Raw genomic sequence first — 16,679 nt, forward strand, 5'->3', positions numbered from 1 at the left:
AAAAGTGATGTCGATGGAACTCAAATATTTGTGCTTTACTTTGGCATTCCAATACTTCCTAATTATAGGTTATTTTATCTACAGAAAAAGAAAATGGCAGTCAAATTGATTAATGCTCCACAATTTGACTTTGGTTTGACTAAAATGTTGAAAAATGATGCATCTATCTTTCCAAGATAACACTGATCCCAATTTGGACGGTCATGATCTTATCATTTTATTTCATTAGCTTAATTTTCATATCTAAAAGTAGAAAATTAATGATTTTCCACTAAAATATTCAATGGGCAATGATCAAGATCTAAGGAAGTTGATCACATCTTCATAGATATGGTACATGAACCCAAATGGGTGGATTCAATGTTTATGCAAACTAGCTTTAATTTTGCACCAAATTCCAATTCTCCATTTTGTTATAATTCATGGAATATATCTTTTTTTTGTCCTCAATTTTAAAAGATAAATTATTTAGATATTGATCAATTAATAATGATTCTGTGTTGACTAAAAGAATTATTAAACTTTTAGTGAGGATTATTTAGAAGACAGATACTGACCGTCAATACCTAATTATTATTCTTCCAAACAAAATAATTTCTTCAAAATTTTATGTTTTTCTTACCAAAATAATTTCAACTTCAAAATTTTATATTTTTCTTACCTTTGCAATCTATTGTACGATTTTGGCCTTAAAAGATAAATGAAGAGACCTCATATATTTTGGACAACAACAATAATTACTATTTGTGTGACTTTAAAAAGTTCTGCTCACGTAGTTAAACTTGGAGACTCTAATAGATGATTTTTATTTTTTACATTAATGTGGATATTTTCTAGCTTAAATTCAAACGACTTGCCCTTGGATTTTGCTATTATTTATTATTATTTTTTATCCGAAATGTTAAGAAAAATAAAGTATTTGTAAGACTAAAACTAACCATGGTTGGGTTCGTAGGGAAAGAGCATTGACCCACATTATATGAGAGTACCGTTGTCCTCAACAAGTAGTATCAGAGTCATGGTCTAAACCTAGCTGTATCGATGAATCCTCAGATGTCGAATAAAGAAGTTTTTGGTCTTAAAAGGTGTAGTCATGATGTAATCCGTGTGTGTGCTTTATCAAGGTCTGGTGGAAGCCTTGGATAAGAGCAAGCTCTTGTTCAGGTCTAAAAGTAGACGGATGAGTGGCTACTTAAGGGGAAGCTCGGTGGTACTTTGTTCGAGGGGATGATTGTTAGGTTTATAAGGAGAGTACAAACAAAGTCTCACATTGGTTAAGGAAGAGAATGACCATGGGTATATAAGAGATGACAATTATCTCCATTAGCGCATGAGGCCTTTTGGGTGGAACCAAAAGCAAAATTGTGAGGACTATGTCAAAATATTTGTAAAATCAAGAGCAATATTGTGGTGTTTAAGAAGCAAAAGGCAGACGCATTTTGGGGTATAATTCTCTTTTTCATGGATAGTTCTAAGTTGACATTTCATTTTAGAATATGTCGCATCTTACCTCTTTTTCCAAATTTGTTTCCATGCATTTTTTAAATGGTAGGAAAATACAGAAACTACAGATTAACATATATTGACGAGTAACTTAAATATTTATTAATTGTATTATTAATTATCTTAAATATTCATTAATAATTGTCACTTATTCACTATATATTGATTAATAGTTATTACTATTTTGTTAACCTAATTATAGTTCAACTAATTAAGATATTAAATATCAAAGGAAGGGTTAAATATTTGAATCTACTTCCCACAACAAAAATAAATAGTTGTCACTATTTTCTAACTTTCTTATTCTGCTGTATTTTCAATTTTTTATTATAATAATTTATTTGAATTATGTCATATTTTGCAACTACCCCATTGTATGGTAGGCCACTTGATGCTTTAGCTCTAGATGGGCTTCCGTTTGGGCCCGTAGCTCGTGCCATATGCTCTAGATTTAGTGGGCCTGAAAAGATTGAAGTCTTAGGAGTATTCAAGGCTTATCTTTGGGCTGAAGGCCCAATGATCCCATGCAGCTTCATCAACGAACGACCATGCTTTTTATTCAAAAAGAAACAAATTATCTTATCCATTATTTAGATTATTTGTCTAATCTATAATTTATTTAATTTTAATTCTTGAAACTAAATTTGTTCTACAAAGCATTGTTTTCATCTAAAAAAATCAATTAATTAACTTGTAGTCTTTAACTTCAAAATTACTTCGTCAAAAAATATTTAATTAAAAATTGGAAGTTGCACTTTACATGAATTACATAGACCCATTTGCATATGAATAATCTAAATAATATCATTCATTTTATTTTACAATAATCAGACACGATATTTTTGTCCTTATATAATAGACTCTTTATATTATACTTAAACTAATTATCGGGGTAACCAAAATTTTTCTAAATCAAAGTTACATCTGAGTAAATAAAAATTTTTAAGTTATTATTAGTTTCAATTGAATATTCTTTAAACCGTATATTAATTCAAAATTTATTAGAGAGCTATGGTTAATTGGGGTTCTTCCTTACTTTTAAAATTTCATTGTAATTTAGGCCATATAAATGTATGTGCGATTGGACCCTTAAAATATTGATTTAAACCGATTTCATTCCTACGGTTCTTTACAATCAGATCTTTTGTGAAGTTAATTTATGATTTAATTGTTATATTTTTTAAAGAATGAATATTAAATTGTTAAAAATAAAATATTATTAAAGTCAAAGTATATTTCAACTATTAATTAATTAACATTTAACCACCTTGGGTGGCTCACCCAAACAAACTCAACCACCACATTAAAGCATGGTGGAATATGTACTTGTTTTTTCGTTTAGATTTTTTATTTTATTTTATTAAATGTACGTTTAGATTTTTGGTTGTTGTTTGAATCCAACAAAACAAGAACAATATTTACATGGAACGTGCTTATGAGTCGGTATTTATTTTTTATTGAGTATCAATAAAAATTGGTCCGGTTATTAGTTTTTTAAAAATTAGAAAGAAAAAATATTTATTTTTATGAAATTCACCCTCTTAGTTGTTAAAAATGTAAGGATTGTCAGCAAAATATGAGAATTGAAAGCTCTATAAGTGAAAGTTGAATAGAAAGTGATCCTCGATAGTCTATACTAATTTTTTTAAAATTTATTTAATATGGACTCAACTCACAAGTTAATAATGATGTAGTGACTATTCGAGCTATGTTTAGATCAACGTGAGATTAATAAATTCAAGGATGTCGACAAAAAATTTATTATCTCAAATTTATAAATATGTCGATAGAAATATCAATAGATGTCGATGATGATATTTTTAGAAAAATCATAGAAATCAGAAGAAAAAAACTTACCACTTGAAATAAGTTTTGAAAAATTATGATTTGTATATAAAAGTATATATAGAAAAATGGGGAGGTTGACGAAAATTTAATATGATTGAAATAGGTACTGTGGGAACTGGGTTTGGGAGTTATATTTTGAGGTGACCAAAGAGTGAAACCAAACTCCCATGGCGGCTCAAACTTTAATGAGGATTAATTCGGTAACTGAACCGAACCGAACCAAGTTGAGCATTAAAAACGGCCGCGTTTTGTCATTCACCAAGAAAATTCAATCTCAAACTTTGACTTCCAACTCTCGGATCCCAACTCTTAGTTTTGGATATTAAACTTTTTATCCACGTGTCAATATTTTTATCAATCACATGTAATATGATATTTTTATAAAATTGAAATTAATATTAGAAGATTTAAAATCATAATTTTTTTTATAAGAAATATATATCAATTATTTGATAGACTAATTTAAGGTCTTTTTTTTAAGAGATAAATAGTTATTAAATTTTAGTGGTAGGTAGAAGATAAGTAGCTACTAAGTAGCTAGGGATTATACTTTGGTTTTTTTTTTAATTACTTGATTTTAATGATTTTTATTTTTATGTTTTGCCAACTATAATTTAGTAGTAAACTGCATCTAAAGGTAGGACGTTTTTCTGTTGTACTAAAAATAAAAAGAATTTATTTTAATGTTAGTTGTAATTTTTCTTTCCAATTTTACCTATTTAATGTTTAAATTTATGAAACTGACATAATTTTTTTAACGTCTTCGTAGTTGAATTTCAAATTTAAATTATTTACAGTCGAATTTCAAACTTATATCATTAGCAAAACCAATCCTCTTTGGGAAGGTGATCGAATTCACGACCACTTGATTGGAAACTAATCCTCCTCCTTTAACTTGCTAATAAACAAATGAAAATTTTGTTTAATCATAATTGATAAAATGTTGTTTGGTAACGTTTTTTTTTTCAGTTTTTTGTTTTTAAAATTGATTTTGTCTACCACCATTTTATTTAGTTATTTGTTTAATTACTTTTTGAACCAAATTTTAGAACCTTAATTTAATTAGTTAAAAAACAAAATAGCATACTTTTCAAAGCTTATTTTTCTACTTTTATTTATTTATTTGTAATTGTACTTCAACCCTCGTGGGTTTTTTTTTTTTTGATAAACCAACCCTCATGGATTAGTTGTCTTTGTTTGCTTGAATTTGTGATGGACCTATATACTAGAGGAATGAAGCGATGATTGGTCAAAAACATTAAGCATGACCTCGTCAACCAATAAAAGGACTGTCTTTCATGGACTATGAGCGACAACGATACGTAGCTAAGCGAAATGAAAAATGTGATCTAATTGCCTCCTAACTGCTCAATTAAGAAGTCTTGCCAAGTACCCTAAACTTGAAAGAAGTCTCATTCGTTTCACTCTTGTTTTTCCTTGTCCGCTTTTCTTAGTTAGGCCAGAAAAAATATAAGATATAAGTTACTCTTGTTTTTCCTTGTCCTCTTTTCCTGGTTAGGTCAGAAAAAAATATAAGATATAAGTTTCTTAGTGCTACATATATAGGTAGAGGCTATAAATTATTTGGTAAGTATAACTCAAAATAAATAAAATTGTTAGTAATAAATATAATTATGAAAAATTGAAAGCAAAGTTTAAATGACATAAAATGTATCCAACCCCTTTAAACTCAAACACATGAATATTCAAAATTGACCACAAAATCAAATAGTTGGAAAAAGTGTACAAACTTAGCTCAAAGTCTTAACCTAAAAAAAATGTCCAATACATTACATAACCAACAAAATAGTGTCTAGTCAAACAGCAAGCATGTCCCAACTTAACCTCAACTTTGTAAAAATAAAAAATATAAATAAAATAACTAATATTATGTTTGTCTTTTATTCAAATTATTTTTAATACAACAATATGTGGGGATGAGAATTCATAGCACAACCTTTAGGTTGGAATATATGTTTTAATCAATTAAATTGTGTTTAGCTTGAATCACCTTTTATTCAATTTGATTAATGATAATTTTGAAGTTAAATATAATTTACCTTTCGATAATAAATTTTCGCCCATTTTTTCGCCTAAATAGTAAAATGACAGTATATATAAAAATAAATAGTCTCTCTTTAAAAAAAAGTATTTTTTATTTTTAAGATTTGAGTTAGGTAAATTATTTGGTACATATAAAATCAAACCATCGTTAGTTGATTATTAGATGACCATTAGTTGCTCATTGGATCATGAGAAAATTTATATAGCAAAATATATTAATTCGTTTCTTTTGAACTCTCTGTCACCAAATTGATATCAAATAATAAAAATAAAAGCCAAAGTCATTTTTTAGTTGTGGTGAGGCCTAAGGCGGTTGAAAAAGTCAGCGCAGCCACGTCCTAATAGTTTGACCGAATATGGTGTCGGGGCGGGGCCGGTCCTCAGCCGCCGCCGAGTGACCCAAAAGTAAAACGTGCCCGCACTCTGTCCTTTTGCCGTCCATCTTCTCGTCACTCCTCACGCAACTTCCTTCACTCTCTCTTTTCTCTCTCTATAAAACCCCACCCCTTCTCCCTCTCTCTCTCTCATTCCCACAATTTTCAAGCCTTCTGGAAATCCATCAATGGCGCTCCAAGCTCTCAATTCTCCCACCATGGCCTCCCCTCATCCCTTCCATTTTGACGACATCACTTTGCAGCAGCCGCCGCTTAAGCCCTGGGTCAAGCGCAAGCGCTCCTCAAGGCCCTCCTCCGTCGACGGCTCTCCATCCGAAGATGAGTACCTTGCTCTCTGCCTCGTCATGCTCGCCCGCGGCGGTCCCCGGTCCCTGCCAGAGCCGCCCGCCGCCGTGTCCACCGCCAGACTCGGCTACAAGTGCCCCCTTTGCGACAAGGTCTTCTCCTCCTACCAGGCTCTGGGCGGCCACAAGACCAGCCACCGGAAACTGGCGGCTGCCGACGATCAGTCCCCGTCGGTCTCCGGCGCCACGTCGAGCACCACCACGTCTACCTCCGTTGGAAGGGCTCACGTCTGTAATATCTGCCAGAAGTCGTTCCCCACCGGGCAGGCCTTGGGCGGCCACAAGCGCCGCCACTACGAAGGCGGTGCCGGCGGCGGCGGGGGGGCGAATCACCACCACAGCAGTAGCGGCGTAACTTTAACGACTTACTCGGAAGGAGTGGGATCGACCCACACCCTCCTCAGCCATAACCACCGCAACTTTGACCTGAACATCCCGGCCTCGCCGGCTCTGTCGCCCAAGCTCTTCTTCCCCGGCGACGAGGAGGTGGAGAGCCCTCTGCCGACGAAGAAGCCGCGTTTGTTTTGGCTGCCGGAGCCGGAGATCTCGCTGAATTAGGAGCCTTTCCCGAATTGGGGAGAGAAGGGTTAGAATCAAAACTCGAAATTAGTTGAATTATATGATGAAACTAGTTTAGCGGATTCTTGGAATGTAGAAAGAAGGTTCAAGATTGGAACTTTGTATCAGTTATAAATTCAATTGATTCTTTTTTCCCAGACCCATGTTTTGAATTCGGAGTTTTTCTTAATTTCTGCACTACTTGCAGTTGTTGAATTATGCAAGTTGGAAGAGAGTTTGCCATCACGACCGGCACAATCCCTGGCAAGTGGGTGGGGCTAAGCACGAAACAGGGGCATCAAATGATTCGTTGAATGACAGGAAAAATTTACAACTCAATTGGACAATTTTTTAATTTGATAAATTACCAAACTTAATAAGAGTGGTTTGTGCAATCAAATCACCCTTGGAAGAATTTAGGAGTGGGTTTGGTTGTGTAAAACTTCCAATACTTTATCAGAGCAATGAAAAGGTGGTGGGTGAGGTAGCAAAATTACCTCTCACTCTTGCACCCACACACACCAATTTTCAACTTAACCCAATCACTGATCAAATATTGCAAACATAAATGATAGGTTATATGTTCTAATCCTATTCAAAAAGTTCCAATTTAATTTCTTACGTTTTACGCTAATCAATGTTAAAATTAGTTGATAATAATAAAATTGCATGACATGATATTTAGATAGATAGTTACAGAAATGTAAAAGAGAAATTGAGCTACCTTGGAGAAGAAAAGTTAAAATTTCTAGCAATTTCATAGAAATTTGGTGGAATAATTAGAGACTTCCTCCTTTTTCAGGTGGCTCAAATTCGTACCAACTCAACAAGTAGTATTATGTCAGGTAAGTAAACTGTCAGTCGATTCTAACATTACCATGAAAATGGTTGATAAAAAAACTGGACAAAAACATATTTAGCTAAAATTATATAAATTTGAAACTTTATAATCTTCTTCCAGTCAGGTCACTAATAAAAGTGTCAAAGTCAAACAACATGACTCGATGGTATGAACTCAAAATGCAAAACCAATACGTGTTCTGTTTTTTCACATAACGTGGCAAACAAATGGAAATGACACGTCAAACCAGTCAAAAGGAGCTTTTATACTCATCTTCTATCATCACACAAGCGCTACTTTCACAAAAATCAAGAGTTGAAGGGCACATAAGGCAGGGAAAGAAAGCAATGAATAAGAACCACGTTCATTTTGACATTTACAAGAAATGTTTTCCTGGCCCCCTCTAGAAGAAGGTACATGAATATTATCTAATTTTGATCCACTCTCTAGACTTGAGCACCACAATTTCCTACCATTTATGAAACACTTCCAGTTTCCAGCTCCTATGACCGACACTATCAATAATCCTTTTATTGCTTCTTGTTTCATGAATTCAAGTAAAAAGAATGGGTGGGATCAATTCTCTTGCAAGATCTTAGGTCTAATAATGGACAGTCAGCAGATACCTGTTCTCTGTCCTGTCCTGTTAAGCTGGTATTCGCTCTAGTTGCAATATGTGAGTTCTCAGGCTGGATTCTTTAACCTGGCAAAGATGTTTTTTTCATGAGTGAGACAGAACCAACACAGGAGAGACAGAGAGAGAGAGGAGACAAAATAATACCTGCATGGATGCTACTGTAGACAAGAGATCATTGCACTGTTCAAGCAATGCACGCTCATGTGCATTAACATCTGCAAGTTTTGATACCACGGAATTCACCTCTCCAACCTATCATCATCAAGAACAGATGCTTTTTAATCATATGTTGTTTACGCTGTGAATTTATTTCCAAGGCATTATCCACAGGTGTGGTTGAACAGAAGAAAACTTAAAGGCACCCGTCTGCTGCTTGCTCTTGTTGATTTTAATAAATGTGCAAAACTAATTATAAAGGACGATACCAAAAGAAAATCCAACTACTAGAAGTACAGGAAGTGACAATTGGACAAACAACAAAACAGCTGAGCGTGGGATTGCAACCTTTGATAGCCATAAGTTTAAGGATGGTGCCATTGCTTGCATCACATCAACTGCTGAACAAATTGCATCCTTGACATCCTGGACTTCCGCCTGAGACCAAAAGGTGAATAAAAAAATAAATAGACAATGAAGAAAAAGTTGGATGATACAAATCCGTACACACGACGCCCACCTTCGCCCCATCATCAACTGGTAAGCGGAGAGTTCTAGCTTCTAAAGCTTCTGTTACACCTGACAAAGAGCTGGAGAAGTCTTGATCCAGAAGATCCAACTCGTCCAAATATATCATCTACATTTGTCAAACACAAAAATTGTTAAAGTCTAAGCAAAGATCCTCGTCAACAAACAATTTAATGCAGATTCATGCATAATTTTATTTACTGTGATAATAAGAGAGAGCGTATGAACCTAAATAATTTTCATACAGATAAATATGCAAACTAGGAATTCAGAAGAACTCATCGCTTGATAATTTTCAAGTAAAATAACAGGATAAAGAACAAGATAGAAAAATTCATTTGCATATCTTACTTGAGACTTGAGGATAGAAGCCAGCTTAAGTTTGTGCTGTAGTAATTGTAACTCGTGTCTTTTGGCTACAACAGATTCACGCAATTTTGAAATACTATTCCAAGCATTATAGAGATTTCTCTGCCATAAGGAACAATTAAACAATATAAGTAAACTAGTACACCTCGAAGTGTAAATACCATCGTTACATAATTGATGAGTTAAAAAGAACGTAGAAGGAGAACAAATGAGAAAGAAGGATAGACTTGAGGACATTGCCAATACCGTGGGAACCGGGAAATATTTATGATCGTGAGAGGAATAAAAGACCAACTAACAAAAAACAAACCTAAGTTATCACAACAAAACCAGATCATCTTCTCTCTTCTACAATAAACATAAATTGGAGGTTGAAAAATACCAATCTGCTAGTTTATGGTGATCAAAACAAGATGATTATAGGCTCCACAAGTTAAGTCAAGGAAATACAATTAGGCTCCACAAGTTATAGTACGAATCAGACAAATGGATGATCAAAATTAGGACTCAGAAGGAAAGGATCAACAACTCTTTTCAAAAGAGAAAAGCAGAGAAGTGGCCACTTCCAGGAATCATACCTCTGCATTCAAATTCTGGACAGAAGATGTGATATCTGCTCTAGCATTCACAAAACGCCACTGCAAAAGCCTATTGTACAACATCTTCAATGAATGTGCATCAACCATCCGGCTATCCCCCATTTTTCCCTTTCGAACATCGTTGGCGAAATTAAAAGTAGATGGTGTGCTGCTCCAGTTATTACTGAATGCATTTGACAGTGAGCATCTCACACGAGATGGGCTTCCTTTTGAAGGTGATGATATGGATGATGCTAAAAGCTTACTTGGCGATGCAGGACCGATTGGAACTCGAACAGGAGATGACTGTTCCATGTTATTCCCAACCTGGCGGGGAGATGATGCAGGACTATCAATTGAATGCTTCTTGGGAATATTTACCTTCGAAGGTACTGTTGTTTTTGCACCAACGTTCTTAGATAATGGAGAACCCGGCTCCGGCTGCCGTCGCAACCGGTTGTTAGTCTCTTGCCAAACTCTCGACGGTACCACAACGGCTCGAGGTCCACGCTGTCCTTTTCCGGCACCACCCTCCTGCGTCACTGAACTACTAACAGAAGACACACTCTCAGAATCAGAAGCAAGAGGGTCGGACTGTACGTCTAAACAATTAGCTGAAGTTCCTTCAGCATGAGGCTCTGCCGCCTTCTTCAATTCTACATTAACAGAATCAGAACTAAGTCTCCCATCAAATGAAGACCTGTCTTCGACAAAAGAACTCTGCAGCGCTCTAACTACGTTCCCAGATCCACCAGCGACCTTCTTCCGCTCATCCATACAATCCAAACTCCTGCTCATACAATTCGCCTGCCGGTGACTATCGTGCCACCGCTGCTGATCTACTGGCTTCATATTCTCAGTCTGATCTCCTCCGCCGCCACTTCCTCTCGTTGGTGTGTTGGTTTTTCTCTGCTCAGGCGTACCCTTCCGCACACCAGGAGTCGGCGCTGGCTTTGCCTTACTAACCTGAAAAGGAAACGACTCGCCCTGGAAAGAAACCGATAGGCTCCGTGTCGAATTGAACAACAGCTTCTGAGCCGCCGACATCTCACCCCTACCATTACCATGTCCAAATCTGAAATCCAAAGAATTAGGATGCGGAGTCCCTCTATGCGTCCTCTCAACGGATTCGGACCGCTTAAACGAGGACGGCATCGGAGTCAGAACAGTCGCCGAAGTAGACGTTCCAGAAACTGAAGGGGAGGCGCATCGTCTCAGAACCGATGCAGAAGAAGAGGAAGTGGAAGACGACATGTAGCGAGAAGTAACCTCCCGGGATTTAGGCCGTCGAGCAGCGACACCATTGTCGGGATCAGAGGGTAATAGAGGCGGCCTCGTAGGGTTTTGAGAGTGCGGCACTCTCTGAGTCTGAGCCACACTTTTAGGATTCAACGTCGTGGATACTGCAGCAACCATTATTGTCGTTCAAAATAACCAACCCCCGTCCAGAAACCCTAATTTTTCGAGAATGGTTCCGCAGATCAACCCAACATGAATCCGAACCAAAAATCATCCACTTCTACGAACAATTGAGAGTAATCTCAACAAATTACAGAGGAAATCTGAACGGATGACTGAAATGTTTGCTCTGGAAGAGGCGAGTTTGAGTTTCGTAGAAAATGACCGTTGGAGTTTCGCCGGAGAGGAGGATGGAGGGAGGGAGAGGGGTTAGGCAAGAAGATTTGGGAGAAACGCAACGGTCATTGACGTCACGGTTTCTCTTTCTTCTATTTTTTGAGTGGACTTGGAGGCATTATTATAAAACATAAAAATTTGAAAAAGGAGGGGGAAGGTTCAATAGCTACTCGCGCGTGTACAAGTAGTAATAGTACTCGCGCAGATTGAATGCAACGTGTTTGGGCAATGGGATTTGGAGAAAGAATTGGTGGTCCCACGGATGGGTTTTGAAATAGAGAGGAGCGAGTATATATGGTTTTTTTATTAAGAAAAAAAAAAAAAGAGAGACTGAGTCTAGTGATCGTTGGAACTTGGAAGTGTGGGAGGACGTGGATTTTCCACAATATTTAGGGCAAAACAATAGGTTTTTTTTTTTTTTTTTTGGTTTTCTTTTTTCTTCTTCTGATTCTAAGATTTCAACTATTGTTACACAAGTATCATATTTTATATTTCATAGGATTTGAACATGCAAGTTATATTCTGAGTTGGCATACCAATATCAATCCTGTACATAATAATTAAATACAAAATTAAAAATGTAAGAGCCAATTAAAAATATTATAGACATGAATTAAAAGTTCAAACCTCAAACTTATAATTTAACCAAATTACTACAATAATTTCCCAAATTCTCTATTTTTTTATTACATTTTGTGAAGGTTTCAGTTAGGCTAAATAAATAAAAATCCCTAAACTTTGTCATTTATTTAAAAAATAACCCTATCCTTTAAAAAAAATTCAATATTATCCTTAATCTTTCATAAATGTTTTAAAAATTTCATTTAAGCAAACAACCGTTAATATTTAACTCCAAGTGTTTATCCAATTTTGCCCTGATCCCCCCTTTTAAAAATCGATAGCTTTTCTCCATCTCTTCTCTTTCCAATCAATCCATTTCTTCTCTTTTCAATCCACGCAAGCTTTCACAATCGCCACATAATTCCAAATTCTACAACATCAAATTTTCGTAAAGGGTAGTATTAAAATTTTTTGAAGGGATTAGGATATTGATAAAGTTCAGAGATATTTTTTTGTTTTGTTGTAATTTAGCCTTTACTTTATAAATGTTTCCTCTGCTGAACTTTAAATAAAAATAGGTTACCGTAAAGCATCACATCTCGGCATGTAGTAAACCTATCCCAATTAATGGTGTTGCCTAATCAGAATGTAAAAGGCATAATTGAAATTTTGAGACTAAAACTTGGGATATAAAATTCACATACCAAAAAGCATATAAATTCATTGCTTGTTCAGTATGAGTCTGACATCGCCATTAAAATTACATAAAGGAAACGAAGAGCAAATGCATTGCAGGCCGACACGCGGGTTGAGAGAAGTCCTTGAATTGAAGGGCCTCTCTTTTGTGAGGCAGCGACGGCATACCCCAATTTAGTGCTGTATGTGAACAGTAAAAGCCATTCAAAACTTACATTTAAAAGGCAACGAGAAGTAATTACAGGTGCAGAAAAGTAGTCACATTTATAGTAGCATAATCAGATTGAATCATCTACTAATCATTTGGATTATAGACAAATTTATAAATTAAACATTTGAGTCATACTCAAAATGTCTCTTAATCCAGCCAAACTGACCAATATCTAAGACATTTCGGACTAATTTAAATAAAGCCAGCCGAGAAGAGGAGTTGGATGTGCTTTGCTTACCCGGAAATTATGGAAGCCCCTCTCAAATTTACTGCTTCACAAGGTTTGTGGCCAAATAAGACAGACGAATAAAAGAATCGATTTCTGAAAACAACAGGCAGCCCTCCTCATCAAATCTGCTACTGCTTCAATTGATGTCAACTCCTTTTAAGCTTGCCATGTATGTCAGATAAATGGTCCATATATATGCAAACGAACTGTTTGTCAATGGCTGCAAAATCAATGTCCCAAAATTGAATAAGAGTTTTAGCAGTGTAGTTGCAAAATGAGTGATATCAAACTAAGATTAAGAAGATTGTGGGGTCCCATATCTGATATGGGATTCTCCTCTTACGTTTGTATGTGATGAGAACATACCTGTAGATGAACGGGAACGAATTTGTAGGTGAGAAAATCGCAGACTGGCCAGAACAAGAGTCCATTCATCAATGTTGGAAGCAAATCGCGCTTCAATCTAGCAGCAATCTCACTGCCACTTTCACCTGAATTTGGAAATAATGGATTCAGAATTGTATCTCAAGACCAACTAAGGTGCACCATATTAGAATATAACATTATAAATAATACCGTTGATGGATAATGAGAACCATATGGGTCATAAGAAACAAGTCATAAACCAGCCACTGAAAGTACTTTGAGAGAATTGAGGTCGGCTTTAAGGAAGGTAACAGATACTTGTTTGTATAAGCCATTATTCTATATACCGACTGCAACTATAGGAGGCTATGGATTTTCAGCATAAAAGACCCAGAACTAGCAGATAATTAGAACTCACTTAATCCATGTTTCATAAACGTTCCCCATAAGGGGTGCAAGCATTTGAAGAAACTAAAATAAGAGACCAAACATGTTTGGTTTCAGTCGGTTTAAGCAACACACAGGTCGGTCAGATTGCTTTCATAACATTCAAGACTAAAAATTAGTTCGGCAATTCATTTTGATTGGTTTTACCAGTTCCATTTTCCTAGAAGTTGGTTGAACTGCTAGTTTTCAGTTTTTCTTCAACGAATAGTCTGCTCAACGTTGGACCTATTGGTTCAATGATTCAATCTGATGCTAAAGAGACCTATTGATCCAAGAAAAACTGAAAACTAGCACACAAACTAGCTTCTACGACAATGGAATGAAACCGAGTCGAGCCAATCCACTCATCCCATAATTCTCCAAAGGGGTCCATAAAATTATAGAACTCCATCATCATGAGCTTGATAAAACCAGGTGCAAGTCTTAGAAGACCTCCAACCACAGCAAAAAAAAGGTAACGAATGCTTGAGCTGAGCCTACAGCCAGAGGGTCTTCAGCACTACCAACTAAAATCAACAAGGAGCACACTAATTTCAGCACTAAAGACCCGAGGCCCGGAATTAGCAGAGAGTTAAAAACCTATCTTAATCCACGCTTCAAAGAAGTGCACAAAAAGGGATCCAAAAATCTTATAGAACGCTCCATCAAATAATCTTGCAATGAAGTTAACGAAGCAAGGGTTGGTGGTCATCAAACCCCGCCAGCTATGGCAAGACATGAAAGATTATCTAAGGTTCTACAACTTCCACTTTTTGATTACCTTGCAAAGATGCATTATATTTATAGGAGAAGAAAATAGAGGTAATAGTAGGTCATCAAACCCCGCCAACTATGGCAAGACATGAAAGATTATCTAAGGTTCTACAACTTCCATTTTTTGATTACCTTGCAAAGATGCATTATAGGAGAAGAAAATAGAGGTAATAGTAGGTCCATACACAGCCTGCCCCAGAAAAATCTTCTTGAAAGTTGACAACATATCTCGCTTTGGTGAGATCGTAGACATAACATTAAACCACAAATGCTGGGAAGGGCCCAATATCAACAAACCGTATGCAGCCATTCGTGTTGTCCTTATCAAGTCAAAAGAACCAGGAGATGGCAATGTAATCATCTGACAAATTTTGTGTAAATCAAGCAATCAGGAGACTAAATTAACCAGAACAAGAGGGTATATTAAAGGTAAATTCTAAAGGGTATTGCTACCTCAATGATGGATGTAATAGAAAACTGATGAAAGTTGAACGGTAAACCAATTTTCTCAGTGGCCATGAAAAATACAAAGAACAAGAGATTAAGAAAATACAAAAATGGCCCAAATGAGACGTATAGATTCTTATGCCATCCTTTCAGAGGGGCAAGTTTACATTCTGACATTTTTTTAAATAAATTTTTATTTGTACATAATTTACATCTGCAGCAACCACAAAGCAAAGTTACAGATCCTAAATTTTCAACACAAATGAAAAATCATCACCAAAATGAATGAGCTGCACACATGAGGCCATGAGAGACAATGAAATCCGCCCATTTCGGTAAAATCTAAAGTATGCATATCATAAAGCTAACCATAAACTGTTTAAATGACATTTTGTAGAAATAATGTGTCAAAGTACAACCAACAAAAAAAATTGAGGCTTGTATACAACTTAAGCTGCTCGAAAGTGTTATATGCATCAATAAAATGAAGCCACTCAAGATTTCAAGCACAAAGAAAGTAACGACCGAACACCATTGCCGAGCTCATTTTTGCTCAAGTTTGGCTCCTACGTTTAAACTCACACTTTAAGATGCATCTATACAATTAATAAACAAATAATGCCTCCGAAGGTGCAGAGAATAGGTCTATGCACTTTATTCCCAGTCCATTTCAAACAATGAGCCATTAGAGAACAAATTGCAGCACTCTACTATCTCAATTCTTCACTACTATTCAGAGGGACTTTACATAATAACATACTCTTTATCATCCAGGCGAGAGGCAGCATCTCCTCATATTATTTACGGATGCTCGATCTCGTTAATTCATGGCATGCAATTAACGAACTCTTCGATGGATGAGATGAGAATAATTTCGAAAGAAGGCGGAAATGAATTGCAAACAAACATGAAAACCATCATCTACCTGAGAGGTTAAGTCAGCAGCCGCATAGATGAGCGAAGAAGTGATACTCTTAGTGATGAATGGATGGGTGTCGAGTTTCCTCAAGTACCATCCGACGAATCCAGTTCGTGGTTTCGACAAAGAAGACGAGGAAGAGAATGGATGGGAAGTAGATGGCGAGTTAGATGGGCAAGAGATTTTGTTTCCTCTTATTCTGAAACACGTTGAAGAAGGGCTGAAACTGAAATACGCCCTCCATTGAATCTTAGAAGATACAGAAGCGTTGGTGTTTATATTGATATGGGCAACGATGAACCGCGGGTCGGCCGGCCGCAGAAGCCAGCCACAACGTCGATACAAGCTATTCATCGAATTACACGAGCTCTTGCGATTCCTTCTTCTTGCTGGGTGAAATCAGGAGCTTCGGCTCAAACTCCAGAGAGCGAAAACGAACTCTCGTAAGCCAACAACGAGATATTCACGCCTGTGAATTGGAAGCGAAAGCGGTATATTCGCGGGGCAGGCCTACTTCGGCCATGGATGTTGGTCTGAAACTCACGAGGTTTACTTGAAAAGGGGCCTGGGCCGAAATAATTTATTGGGCTCGCA

At 36.3% G+C, this 16,679-nt stretch overlaps 3 protein-coding genes across 4 annotated transcripts; 1 reads left to right on the forward strand and 2 right to left on the reverse strand.

Moving 5' to 3' along the window:
* Positions 1 to 5,922: 5,922 nt before the first annotated feature.
* LOC148209406 (zinc finger protein ZAT10-like) lies at positions 5,923 to 6,870 on the forward strand. The gene has a single exon (XM_088128009.1). The coding sequence runs from the start codon at positions 5,978 to 5,980 to the stop codon at positions 6,710 to 6,712; it is 735 nt and encodes a 244-aa protein (XP_087984135.1). The 5' UTR covers positions 5,923 to 5,977; the 3' UTR covers positions 6,713 to 6,870.
* A 1,023-nt stretch (positions 6,871 to 7,893) lies between these two features.
* LOC111004604 (QWRF motif-containing protein 2) lies at positions 7,894 to 11,563 on the reverse strand. The gene is made up of 6 exons (XM_022275667.2): positions 9,822 to 11,563; positions 9,226 to 9,345; positions 8,867 to 8,983; positions 8,695 to 8,784; positions 8,335 to 8,442; positions 7,894 to 8,256 (listed from the first exon to the last, which is right to left on the reverse strand). The coding sequence occupies exons 1-6, from the start codon at positions 11,235 to 11,237 to the stop codon at positions 8,200 to 8,202; spliced, it is 1,908 nt and encodes a 635-aa protein (XP_022131359.2). The 5' UTR covers positions 11,238 to 11,563; the 3' UTR covers positions 7,894 to 8,199.
* Positions 11,564 to 12,718: 1,155 nt separating this feature from the next.
* LOC111005169 (protein SYM1) lies at positions 12,719 to 16,570 on the reverse strand. Of its 2 annotated transcripts, XR_002600720.2 has the most exons (5): positions 16,092 to 16,570; positions 14,852 to 15,080; positions 13,520 to 13,644; positions 13,163 to 13,373; positions 12,719 to 12,893 (listed from the first exon to the last, which is right to left on the reverse strand). XR_002600720.2 is itself a non-coding variant. In XM_022276582.2 (4 exons), exons 1-4 carry the CDS (start codon positions 16,437 to 16,439, stop codon positions 13,290 to 13,292), a joined length of 786 nt encoding a protein of 261 aa, XP_022132274.2. In that variant the 5' UTR covers positions 16,440 to 16,570; the 3' UTR covers positions 12,959 to 13,289. The 2 variants fall into 2 exon arrangements, 1 of the variants encoding a protein (XP_022132274.2); XM_022276582.2 differs by lacking the exon at positions 12,719 to 12,893 and having other exon boundaries at positions 12,959 to 13,373.
* Between the last annotated feature and the right edge of the window lie 109 nt (positions 16,571 to 16,679).

This window comes from Momordica charantia (assembly GCF_013281855.1).
Source record: "Momordica charantia cultivar OHB3-1 chromosome 8 unlocalized genomic scaffold, Mcharantia_2.0 BLBB01000008.1, whole genome shotgun sequence".
Classification (NCBI taxonomy): domain Eukaryota; kingdom Viridiplantae; phylum Streptophyta; class Magnoliopsida; order Cucurbitales; family Cucurbitaceae; genus Momordica; species Momordica charantia.